Consider the following 13,398-nt stretch of genomic DNA (forward strand, 5'->3'; position numbering starts at 1 on the left):
GATATGTTTTCACTTCTGTTTACTTTTGAGGAATGGCCAGGCTGTTTTCCAGAGCCTCTGCTCCATTTTAAATTCCTACTATCAATGCATATGAGTTTCCTATTTCATGGCCAACATTTGTTATTATCTTTTTTTGTTAAAGCATCCTAATAGGTGTAAAGTGGGCCTCTGTCTGTTTTTAAACCCTGTAAGTATGATTAGTTCTTAGTAGTAATAAAATGGTCTCCACCCATTACTAGCAGTGAGCCTCTTTATTAAATATGGAATACATATAATAAGTGGAAATAGGATAACATCAGAGAAATTCTTTTCCCATTTCTTTGTTAGTATTTCAAAATTATTTGGAGAAAATCTCAAGAGAGATTGGAGTTTTAAAAGTGTAGAGCTAGAACTCACAGATTTTAAATGCCTGTTATAATGAAATACATATTTAGCATCTAACCCCCTGAGTCTATTGTAACCATTAATACCACTGCCACTGAAGTCTCCACAGTGGTTTTGGGTGCCTTCCCTCACCCTCGCCATAGCGTGGAGCCCATCATCTGCCTTCTTCTGGGAGCTCAGGCTTCTGTTAGTCTTAGTTCACCACACTGTAGATTAAACTGGACTATGTGAGTTCATCTGAGGTCTAACCATTGATTTTTTAACATGGTTTCTATAGGGAAAATACTACATTTTTTTTTCTTTCAACCCACCAACTTACAAATGACTGTTTAGAAAACAACTTGATAATAATTTGGTAACTATTTGTCCATGAGGAAAGGCAAAATAAGTTGAAATTATTTAACCTAATGTCAGAAAGCTTTATGTTGACTTAAACCATCATCATGGATTAAAACTTTAATGAGGGATCATTCTCTTTATTCTAATTGGAGTTTTTATATTTTTGAAATTAAATATTATTGCCATAAGTAGGAATTGAAAAAGTGGGAATTGAATTTAATTTTGAAAATGTATGTGTGAGTATCAAAGAGAGTAGAACACCTAGTATTTCTTTCACTCATATTTTATTTGTCTCATTTTAACAAAGGGAAGATGCTCTTAGTTTTGTCTGTTTCCTAAATGGTCAGTTTTTCGTATTTGATATGTGCATCCGCCTATATACTTATTTCCTCATGTTTTATTTTCATAATCAAGTTTAATTGACCTTTAATAATTGTTAAAGAGGATTGGATTAAAATCTGATTAATATGAGAATGGTTATATGTGGGCTTTTTTCTTAAATGGGACTATAATAGTTTTAGATTTGATTCGATAAAAATTTCATGTCCTTTCCCCTAATATGCATGTATTAGTACCACTTCTACTGATCATCCATACACAGTATAATAGTACACAACTTTCTTTTCAATCTACAAAATAAAGAGTGTAGTGCTCTCTGTTTATCTCTCATTTCATTAGACTATTATGACTGTCAAATGTCAAATAGGATGTAGGTTTATTTTTATTACTCCCACCCTCTCTCCTTTCTTTTTTCTTTTTTTGGGGGGATGGGTTTTTTTCCCTGAGTTTTTGAATAGAAAAAAAGATGGCTGGCAGAAGGTGTTCCTCAGAAACACTATGCTGATGTATCAGAATAACAGCACATCCTGGACTTTTTGGTCACACTTGCCTGAGGAGTCCACCAGCTATGAAGGACTGATGAAGGGTGTTCCTGTGTGAGACTAATTAGGCTTCTAGGCTCATCATGTTATCTCTACAGAGATTCCTGGCTATGCCTGAGGTCCAGAGCTTGACTTGAATATTTTCAGTTAACATTCGCTTTGTCAGAGGACCATAAACTTCCCCCCAGTTAAATATGAGCTGTCATTTTGGTAATATCTTTTTGTGTTGAATTCTTACAGCTCTCCACACAAGGGGATGCAAGTCAGGTGATTGGACCTCTTACCGAAGGACAGAGAAGAAATGTGGCAGTAGTAAATTCACTATATAAGTTGCACCAATCAGTAACAAAGGTAACCTTTATTTTAATTAAGCTCTATTGACTTAATTTCAAGTTCTTTCTTCTTGCCTCGAATTTAGACAATCATGAATTATTATTTAGTTTTTTGCCAAGGAATACAGTGAAAATGTGATTGTAAACTAAGCTGAGGACTGAACTCTTTCTAAACAGTCTTTGTTCCTGGCCTTTATTATTTGCCTGTACAGTTAGTTTAAAACTTAAATAGATTTAATAGTACTAATAAAATCAACAACTGCAACAACATAGAGGGAAAAGGGGGAGGAGGGAAAGAAAAAGAAAAAAATCCAGAGGCAACTATAGAACATGTCAGAATATAAGAATAATAAACGTATTTCTTGAAAAAAAATAAAAAATAAAATGCATGAGGTACTCAAGGTTGCTCAAGTATGAGCTTTTATATGCTAGATGGTATTTTAGAATACTTGTAATGACTTGCTTGTAAGTGTATTTTCCATTTACTTAAATTTTTGAGCAAGTCATTTTGATCAATTAGGGGTTTCCAAACTGTGTATTTGGTGCACTAAACAAAATATATTTTTAAAGAGTTATTAACAGGTAAATGTCAGAAAAGTAAATAACAAAAGTAAATAAAAAGAATACATATTTTCCATTTCCTTTCATTATTACTCTGCAGACTCACAAGCAATGAAAAGTTGTATTAGCCTGATTTAAATGTCTTCGTTGATACTTTCAGAATTTTCATAGTGTTGGTATTGATTTGTAGAAAGGGAAATATTTGACATTATAGTCAACTTAGAAAAAGTGATTTTTTTAAAATAAATAAATATGGCTTTAAACTGATCTTTTCAAGTTAAAACTATATCATTAAGGAAAGCTAGCTTTTAAAATTCTTAATGTTTTAATTATTTCAAGTAGATAATTGCTTTATACAGGAAAACATTTAAAAACCTATCCTACCTACTGCATACTAATGGACTTTTGAAACACGTATGAGATGCTACTCTAAAGTAATGATAATGTGAAAACAGCTTTATCATGTTATGATCAAAATTAGTATTTATAAAAATAGATAACTTTCTCAAAATATAACTGGATTTGTTCTAGGTGGTTTCCAGTCAGAGCTCATTCCCACCAGCAGCTGAGCAAACTATAATTTCAGCCCTAAAGGTAAAAGAATTTAATTTAATCTTTGACTCTGTAGATCAGAGTCAGTTTTAGAATTGTTTGGATGAGTGGGAGATGTCACATTTAAAAATAATTCAGAATCTTCTCCATATGCCAAAAGTAGCATGTTGATGATTATCCTAAAGAGAGAGGCTACTTGTGTGTTTATATTTTCTAGAATTTAAAAATAGACCCTGTTGGTGTCTACAGATTGTGTTCCAGTTATGATAATTGTATCATAAGCAAGAGAAGCAAGAGTCTTATAAATATTCACTGTGTCTTAGGGCAGTGCTGCCCGGTATTATCCCAGCAAAGCAGTGGTTCTCCATCAAGGCAATTTTGTCCCCTCGGGGCATTGAGCAATATCTGGAAACATTTTTGATCATCATGACCGGGAGCAGGGTGCTACTGGCCTCTCGTGCCAGGGATTCTGTCACGCATTCTGCAGTGCACAGTCCCTCATAACACAGAATTACCAGGCCCCACATCTCAATAATGCCAAGGCTGGGAAACTCTTCTGTGTACCTGTAAGGTATGACGCCAGCGCACATTCCCACTTTTTAATGTACTAACGTAAGTTTTGCCTTGAGAAGAGTAAGAGAAGATGCGGTCAGTCCAAAGCCTTCCTGCAGTGACCCTGCCAAGTACGGACTGAATTGCTTATGTTAACAGACCTCAGTGAAACAGTTTTGACCTTGCTTTTTAATTAAATTTCATTAAAAATCTTTATGGCATAATAAGTGAAGAACAAACAGAATCATCTGACTCAAAGGGAAAAAGAGAATCTTGAATTTTCCTAAGACTGTAGGAAGCTTACTACGTCACTTTGATTTAGGATGTTATGATGCATAAATGCAACCCAAGAACCAAAAATCTCCATGCTTTTATTATTTGATGGAAAAGATATTAAACATACTTTTTTACTTATTACAGAACATAAAGACACATAGTAGTCTTCTCTACCTTGTTGAGATTTTATCCAAAATTAAATGTTATTTTAGGTTCAAAGTTCATCATCTCATATTATCAGCATTAACTCCTATGTCATCAATGACATAATTAATGATTATACATTTACAGTCATTTCATTATAACCACCTCAGCTATAAGTAGCTTTAAACACCTTAGGCCAGTAGTTCTGATCCATTTATTACTGAGATCATCTTGCACAGATAGTGAATATATTACTAAGTTTATATAAGTTTTTATTGTGTGGGTTTGATATTCTTTATATTGAGATATTTTGTATTGTCAGGACTTCAGTATTTTTGTAATCTTAGTTATTTTAGGTAAGTACTTCCCTTACCAAAAAAGCACTGTTTTGTAAAGAGCTTGTGAAATATAATCTAACATCCTTTCTCAGTTTCCTCTGGCAGTTATCAGTCCTGTGCCCATCCTTTCCATGAAGGCATTCTCCATAATGCTGTCTTCTCTGTTTTATGTTTTCCATGAGTTGGAAACCTCGCCTGACTGTAAAGTTCTCTGACTACACCATCATACTATAATACAGACAGAGGCAGTTTTATTTCTTCCTTTCTGATCTTGATGCCTGCTTTCCACGCTTTTTTCACCTGCTAGAACACCTAGCACCACGTTGCCTAGAACTGATGAGAGTGGACTTGTCTGCTTCTTTCTCACGTAGGGAAAAGCACTGAGTATTTATTTTACTATTTGAAGTAGGATATCTTCTCAGATGGCTTTTATCAGATTAAACAGTTTCTTTTTTATTCCTGATTTAATGAGATTTTTTAAAGTTATAAGTGGTGTTTCATCAAACAGCCTTTTCTGTTTAAAATGATCACATGGTTTTACCTCTTTATTCTATTAATAAAATACTGAATTTATTTTCAAATATCAAACCAACCTCGATCATGATGTATTACCCCCTTAATGTATTTCTTTCTGGATTTGATTTACTTATAAGTGTTGAAGATGTTTGTATCTGTATTCATAAGTGATATTGGTATATAGGTTTCTTTTTTGTAATTCTTTGTCTGGTTTTGAAACTGTTTCCTCCTTTTCTATTTTCTGAAAGAATTTGTGTAGAATTTGTATTGTTTTCTCCTTAAATGCTTAATACAGTTCTCCAGTGAAGCCATCTGGGCCTATAGGTTTTTTTCATAGGAAGTTTATAACTACAAATTTAATTTGTTTAATAGAGGGCTATTCAGATAATCTTTTTTTTTTTTCTGGATTGAGCTTTGATTCTTTGATTCTTTCTTAGGTATTTGTCTGTTCATCTAAATTACCTAATTTGTCAGAATAAAGCTGTATATGATATTCTCTGTCTAGTTAAAGTCTATACGACCTATAAGTGATAACCTCTTTTTCTTACTGATGATTTGTGTTCTCTTATCTTTTTACAATCAGTTTAGTCATGGGTTTACCAATTTCATAATCTTTTTAAAGAAACATCTTTGGGCTTTATTAATTTTATCTACTGTTTGTCTTTCTATTTCCCTGATTTCTGATTTTAGATTTTTTAATTTCCTTCTTATTTTGAATTTTCTTTGCCTTTTGTTGTTTGTTTTTTGGAGACCATATACCATTGATTTTTAGACCCCTCCTATCCTCTAAATTTAAAGTTGTAAACTTCTCTTGAACTTTAATTTTCATATGGCATGCTTTTATCTTCATTCATTTTGAAATATTTTTTATTTCCTTTGTGATTTCTTCGATTCATTTAAAAAATTTTCTGATTATTTGCGGTATTTCTAGATATCTTACTGATTTCTTTTTTCTTGCTTATCACTTTTTTATTGAAATATAGTTGATTTGTGATATTGATTTCTGATTTAATTCTGTTATCAGGAAACATACTCTGTATGATTTCAGTCCTTTTGAATTTATTAAGTATTATGGTCTAGTATGTGGTCTGTCTTGGTGAATGAACCATGTATGCTTGATAAAAACTTGTAATCCTCAGTTGTTTAGTATCATGTTTGTAAATATCTGTTAAGTCAAAGTGTAGTGATGTGTTCAGATTTCATGTGCCTCTACTGATATTTTGATAGTGGTTCTATCACTTGCTGAAAGATAGGAGTTACAATTTTCCATGATTGTGGACTTGCTTTTATCTCCCTTCCATTCTGTTGATTCTTGACTCTTCAGTTTTGAAGCTATGTAACTAATTGTGCTGAGGCTCTTTTCTGTAAGTATTTATCATTTTTATGCCTTCTGATGAACTGACCCTTTTGTCATTATGAGATATCCTTCTTTGGCTTTGTTAATACTTATTATCATGCATTATTTTATCTGATAATAAATTACTCCAATCTTTTTATTCTTAATGTTTACAGAAGATGTATCTTCTTTTGTCCATTTACTTTCAGCTCCTCTGTGTCTTTAGTTTTTAAATGCATTTCTTGTAGAGAGTATAGAGTTGGGTTTTGCCTTTGTCTGTTCCCATAATGTCTGCCTTTGAATTGGAGTGTTTAGTCTGTTAACATAATACAGTTATCAATAAGGTTTTATTTAGGTGTATAGTTTTATTGTTTTTTGTTTGCTCCCTTTGTTTTCTTATTTCCTCTTTTCCTCCTTTTCTGCCACCTTTTGGATTGATTGTCATTTTTTTGAATTTCACTTAAATTTATTTCTTAAATCTATGTCTATATCTCTTTGTGATTTTTTTTCCCATTGTTCTTCTGTGGATATGTGCATTCTTAACTTCCCACAGTCTTTTAGAGTTAATATTGTACCGTGTCATGTAAATATAGAAACTTTGCATTAATTGAAGTATATTTACATCTACTTGCATGGGGTATCTGTTTTTTATTTTAAAATTTCCATGTTGGTTCTTTTTTACATTTTGAATCATTCTGTTGAGATTTCCTGTTATTTATGATGGGCATTTTTTTCTTTATCTCATTGAGGTTCTTGCCTGATAACTGTAGAGTGGATCATTTCAGAATTGGCAACTATTGATTGTCTTTTCCCTTTAGAATTGATAACATCTCCTCAGTTCAGTTCAGTCACTCAGTCGTGTCTGAACCCCATGGACTGCAGCCCACCAGGCTTCCCTGTCCTTCACCAGCTCCCAGAGCTTGCTCAAACTCAAGTCCATCGAGTTGGTGATGCCATCCAACCGTCTCCTAGCTTTTTGTTATTTAGTCATTTTAATATATCCTAGACAATGTAAACATTATGTTTTGTAGACTCAGTATTTTTATATATTGCTCCTATAAACATGTTGACCATTTCTTGAGCAGATAAGTAGCTTGTTGAGACTCAGATTGTACACTTTCAGATCTGCAGTTGGCCATGTTGAAGATCTCAGTTCTTTAAGCCTTAGTTGCAAGCCACTTGTTTGCTTTGCACACACATGGTTGAATCAGCTGAAGACTAGTGCTGAGTTCACACGTGGAAAAATAGGCTTGTTTCTTCTGTGGCTGTCTCCTCTCTGAAGTTCCCCCCTTACTCTCAGCAACCCTGGTTGAACCACGGCCCCTTCCCATGTTCCTTTGACCTGAAAGACCTGAAAGGTTTGGTTTGATTTTCTCTCAGCATTTTAGCCACCTAGGCTTGCCACTACCATGACTAGTCACTGTCATTGCAGAGGCACAAAAAAAGGAAAACTCACTCCCTTCTGATTGTTATATATTTCCACACTCCTCTAAAACTACTTGCTTTTTTTTTTCCATCTCCAGAAGCCTCCAGTAGGTTTTTTGTTTTGTTTTTGGTATTTTTCCACAATTATATATAGGAGGATCTGTAGTTAGGCACTCACTCCTTCATACTGTGTGGAAAACTTGCCCTTCCTTCTTGAAATCTCCTGTCTATTTATTTTCACTATATTCCAGGATCTCTTCTTACTTCTCTGCCCAGTGGCAAAGAATAACCAAAAGCTCACTGGAGTCAAATGCACCTAGAAAATCCCAGCTTTTCCACTTGATGGCTTTGGATAACCTTAACTTGACTTTAGTTTCCCTGTCTATAAATTACTTTAAATTCCACATCAGTAAGTTAGAGATTCTCTTAATTCTTAGAGGAAGGAACAATTGAGTTTTCAGTGGCATGGTTACCTGTGAAACCCAAAGCACAGTATCCAGCACGTGACATCTACTAAATTAGTACTGAAGTGAAAGTGAAAGTGAAGTCGCTCAGTCGTGTCCGACTCTTTGCGACCCCATGGACTGTAGCCTACTAGGCTTCTCTGTCCATGGGATTTTCCAGGCAAGAATACTGGAGTGGGTTACCATTTCCTTCTCCAGGGGATCTTCCTGACCCAAGGATCAAACCCGGGTCTCTGGCATTGGAGGCAGACGCTTTAACCTCTGAGCCACCAGGGAAGCCTACTCCTCTTAATCCGCCAAGGGCTCCTCTTCTGTATGACATGAAAATGGTATTCCTTACTCTATGAACTGTCCTCTGGCATCTCAGTGACTCATTTGGCTTCATCTTCTCTCTTAAAAGCCAAAGACAATCATATTTAGTTAAAATGTGTTAGAAACTACAACTGTGAGGCCCTCAGTCCCTGCTAGAGAGCCCATGTGGGTTTCCCCATAAGTCCTTCCAACTTGTGTCCAAAACTGAGCTCAGTATTTCCTCCCTCCATCCCTAAATCAGCCAATTGCTTATGCATTTACACATTCAGTTGATAATGCCACCAAGTCATTAAAGGAGGAAAAAAATCTGAGTGTACCCTTCCGTCTTTCCATTCCGTATTTCTCCCATCTGATTCCCAAGTCCTCTGTTCTTTCCCAGCGTCTCTACCTCTTCTCCTCATCTCTGTTCCTGCTGCCTCTGATTGGTTCAGGCACTCACCACTTTGCATCCTACTATGTCCTCTTGCCTTTAGTCTAATATATCCAGTCTGCTGTCCCAGCATGATTTTTCCCAAATTCAAATCTTTAACCACGTTTTGTTTTGTTTTTTCCCATTGCTTAAAACCCATCGTTGGTTTCCCAGTCCCTTCAGGATATATTCCTGTCTCCTTAGCAGCCTGCACAAAGTATATCTGCTTTGTCTCTCTTCCACATCGGCAGCCACCACATACTCTGTTAAACTCCTTACAGTTCCCCAAATGTGTAACCTTCCCCAGGCTCCTGTGCTTTTGACATATGCTCCCCCCAGTCTCACACCCTCCCTCCCAGCACATACACTTAGCTTTTAACCTATTTTAACCTTTGAAAATTCAGTTCGCGCAATACCTTTTGTTTTTTAATCCTCTAAGTATAATTTGGATGTCTCTCCCATGTTCCCTATCAACTTCCCTGGTGGCTCAGACGGTAAAGCGTCTGTGTACAATGTGGGAGACCCAGGTTTGAGCCCTGGGTTGGAAAGATCCCCTGGAGAAGGAAATGGCAATCCACTCCAGTACTATTGCCTGGAGAATCCTGTGGACAGAGGAGCCTGGTAGGCTACAGTCTATGGGGTCACAAAGAGTCAGACATGACTGAGCGGCCCGTGTTCCCTGGCTCTCAGAGCTCTGATACCACCACAGCTTATCTGTTGTCACTAGATTGTGAGCTCCCTGAGGGCACACTGTATGTGTGCATACACACAAACACTGTCTCTTCTATCTTGTTTCATTTTCATCCTTTATTTCCGAAAGGAGAGCCAAGGGATTGTGGGGCAGAAGGCTTAGAGAGAAAACACAGAGCCCATGTCTCTGTCAATCCTGTATACATATCTTTATTTTTATCAGCAAATTAAGGCTTGAGATGACATTTAGGAATCTTATGAATAAGGATCCTGTTTAACCTTTTTTCATTGATTTCAATTATTTGTATGAGTCAAAGTCATCCATCTTCCTTGTATGTAATCATGATTGAAGCATATATATATAATATACTTAAAATATAGATTTTGAAAGTTTACTGAGGCCCAGTCATATTTTCACATAAAAACCGTAACTGTGGCCTAGGATCATAACATAACTGATGAGTATACTTCGCTGCTAACTGCTGCTAAGTCGCTTCAGTCGTGTCCTACTCTGTGGGACTCCATAGACGGCAGCCCACCAGGCTCCGCCATCCCTGGAATTCTCCAGGCAAGAACACTGGAGTGGGTTTCCATTTCCTTCTCCAATGCATGAAAGTGAAAAGTGAAAGTGAAGTTGCTCAGTTGTGTCTCTTAGCGACCCCATGGACTGCAGCCTACCAGGCTCCTCCGTCCATGGGATTTTCCAGGCAAGAGTACTGGAGTGGGGTGCCATTGCCTTCTCCGGTATACTTTGCAGTAGAACAGTTTCTCAACCTTAGCACTATTGATGTTTTTGGCTGGATGGTTCTTTGTCATGGGGGACTGTCTGTTGCATTGTAGAGTGTTCAGCAGTGTCTCTGTCCTCTTATTTACTGGATGCTGGAAGCATACCCCTCCCCCACCCCAGCCATGACAATCAGAAGTGTCTCTAAACATTGCCAGGTGTTCTCTGCAGAGCAAAATTGCCCCGGTTGACACTCACTGCCGTCAAACTCTAAATAGAAATCTGATTCACGAAATGCCTAACTGTTCTGCCCTTTGAGAGTCATTAATGTATTTATTATATCCAGTTTGGTCTAAAGCATATGATGTTGCTCCAGTTTTGAAGAATTACTTTTGGTCTTGCCTCATTCTTTCCAGAAACTTTAAAAAATGTGTTCATATTATCTTTGCTTCATAAGTGACATTACCCTTCTCTTCTCCTTTCTCCAGAGGCTCATTTGAGTGTTAAACTTTTTGAAAATATGAGAAAAGTGGGGGAGTTGAAATTTTTCAGTGCTGTGTTCCACATATTTTAAACTTTAAAAATCATTACTGACAGCAGTTATGAGAAGAGCAGACTTCTGTTGGGTTATTATAGTTAAACTGTGTATAGTCTGAATTTGATATAATGTGAAAACTTTTAGTCAAAATGCTTCTCACACCTCAGATTTTTTTGTGTTTGATCTATTTAAATTTTGCCTCTTCTTAATCTTCTTTTCAGGCGATCTATGTTCTTATGGGAAATGCTGTGCAACCCTTGCTGACTTCTGTGGGTGACGCCATTGAGGCTATCATCATCACTATGCATCAAGAAGATTTTTCTGGGTAATGACTTCCAGCCAAAGGTTTTGCTAACCTTCATAGCATTTGTTTTTCATTCCCACCTCTACCTCTACTCTCTACTCTCTAAGTCTCTACCATCTAGACCATCTTGAACCTTGTTCCTCTCGTGATGGAGTTGGCCTCCACCCTTATCCTACTTTATTCGTTGTGCACCATTAACTGATTTTTTTCAGTCTTTATTGTCATCATTTGTCTCCTGTTATTCAGACATGGAACCATTAACATCTGTGGGACTCAGCTTGTTATTAATACTTCAGGATGCTTGGTACCATCTTGTTTTTGCAATTACGTTTTTTTCCTTCCTTCTCACAAATAGCCTGTGCTTGAGCCTGTGGTGTTGGTATGGTATTCCTTGTATAAAATGTCCTGTCGCTATTGCTCTGCTAGTCTGATTCCTACTCTGGCTTTGAGGGGAAGATCCTGCCCAGCCCTCTGCAAAAAAATGATTTTCCTTCTTCAGAGTCTTAGTGCAGTCTAATGTGGTCATATCACTCCTAAACACTCCATAAACACTGGTATTATTCCATAGCTATTTCATATATGAACTGCTTATCCATATCTATGTTTTTGAAAATAAAAATCATAGTTCCTAGCTTAGTGTTTACTGAAATCTTTTTAAGTAAAATGGTTTTGATTTAGTGTATTAAAAAACTGGAGAATTTGAAACAGTTTGCACATGTTCAAAGTGATTTTAAAAAACATACTTTAGAACTAAACATTCATATATTTTGTATGTAGATATATATTCTTCAGTTTATAGTTAATTTTTATTTTTAATTGCCTTGTTTCTTTATATTCATGTTGTTTAATAGAGTACCTACTTTACTGAATTTCTAGCCATTGGTCTATCTGTTTATGGAAAAATTATGTGACTATTGCACTTCTTTTAGTTTTTCAGATCACTTATTATTTCATTATGAAAGTATCTTTTGAAAGGTGAAAAGGTCAGTCTATTTTTAATAATAATGTGAAGCACAGAATGGTAAAGTGGGTTCTACACAAAAATGCTGTACTATTTGGATATAGGAATATGAGACTACTGATTACCAGCATTTGGAAATACATGAATTTTGTTCAAAAGTGATCTGAAATGTTCCAGTTAGACCAGTCATCATTGCCTCTGCAAAGGAAGCAAAACTGAAGTAATTTTTAAAGGCTTGTTCTAAGAGTCGTTAGATACTTCCTTCAGTAATTGTGTTAATGAGCCACGGCTGGTGCCTGCAGATAACCGATTAGCTATTAAAAGTTGGTTTCCCAAAGAGATATGTTTTTGTTAGTTTGCTTAAATACCAGTGAACCAGATTGGTCCTTTGTCTGATAGGTTGCCCCTAGGAGGACCCTAGGTCCCTTGACGTGGTGGACAAGTGCCTCAGAGGAGGGCAGAGCACACACAGACCCCAGAATGACTGGTGCTGCTTCTCAGGCGTGCATTTGTTTACAGGCCTTCTGCCTTCTGCCTCTATGCGGGCTCTTACTGCAAAGACTCGGACGTTTCTGCTCACCTTTCTGCTGCACTTTATCACTTGAGAACCTCTTACTAAAAACTTTTGACATAGCTGGGAAAACTGAGTTTTAGCAATCGCCAGGCAAGGTTTATATTCCAGTAAATTTAAATCAGGCTTCTAATCCACACTGAAAATTGGTGATAACATATTTCAGAATTTTGTCTAATAGAGCATTTTACTTATGTTGACACATGTTTATGAAACTTGTTTTAGTGAGTTATTTTCCAGTCCTCAAGGAAATCATATCACCTGGCCAGATTAAAATTCTTAAAGCAGTCCTCCAGAGTAGTACCAAAATAATGACAGTGCTTTTGATAAAGCATAAGAAGGTTAGAAAGAGATTTGGTGCCTTCCCCCCCGCCCCCAATATAGCCTTTTAGACTGATAAAATCTGAATAAAGATAGGTCATTATGGTCTGAATCTGGCAAAACCAAACCCCATGTGAAGATTGCCATCACCTACTGAGGCTGTCCCTTTGCTCTGTTCCAAGCAGCACTCCGGCCCGTGATACTGCAAACACCAGTGTTCCACTGGGCCCCTTCCATGGCCCTGCCATAGTTAGGATGCTGTTTCTTACACCCAAAGAAAATCTCTTCCTGCTAGAGCCTAGCCTGTTTTCTCTATTTATATCTGCTTTCTGGAAATGCAAGACCTTCAGTTAGCATTCCACTTATAATAACCATTGTTGTATTTTAAAATAATTAAGTTCACCTCATTCTCTTGCTCTAGGCGTTTGAATCATGTCTGTTGTTCTTCCCTAAACCTTTGCCAATTTC

The 13,398-nt window shown here is 36.5% G+C and overlaps 1 protein-coding gene across 1 annotated transcript in view; it reads left to right on the plus strand.

Moving 5' to 3' along the window:
* COG5 (component of oligomeric golgi complex 5) overlaps window positions 1-13,398 on the plus strand; it is a 278,324-nt gene that overhangs the window by 235,179 nt on the left and 29,747 nt on the right. The window contains 3 exon segments of the mRNA XM_027538437.1: window positions 1,845-1,955; window positions 3,029-3,091; window positions 10,995-11,098. Coding sequence (XP_027394238.1) covers window positions 1,845-1,955; window positions 3,029-3,091; window positions 10,995-11,098 — 278 coding nt within the window.

This window comes from Bos indicus x Bos taurus, chromosome 4 (assembly GCF_003369695.1).
Source record: "Bos indicus x Bos taurus breed Angus x Brahman F1 hybrid chromosome 4, Bos_hybrid_MaternalHap_v2.0, whole genome shotgun sequence".
Taxonomy (NCBI): Eukaryota; Metazoa; Chordata; class Mammalia; order Artiodactyla; family Bovidae; genus Bos; species Bos indicus x Bos taurus.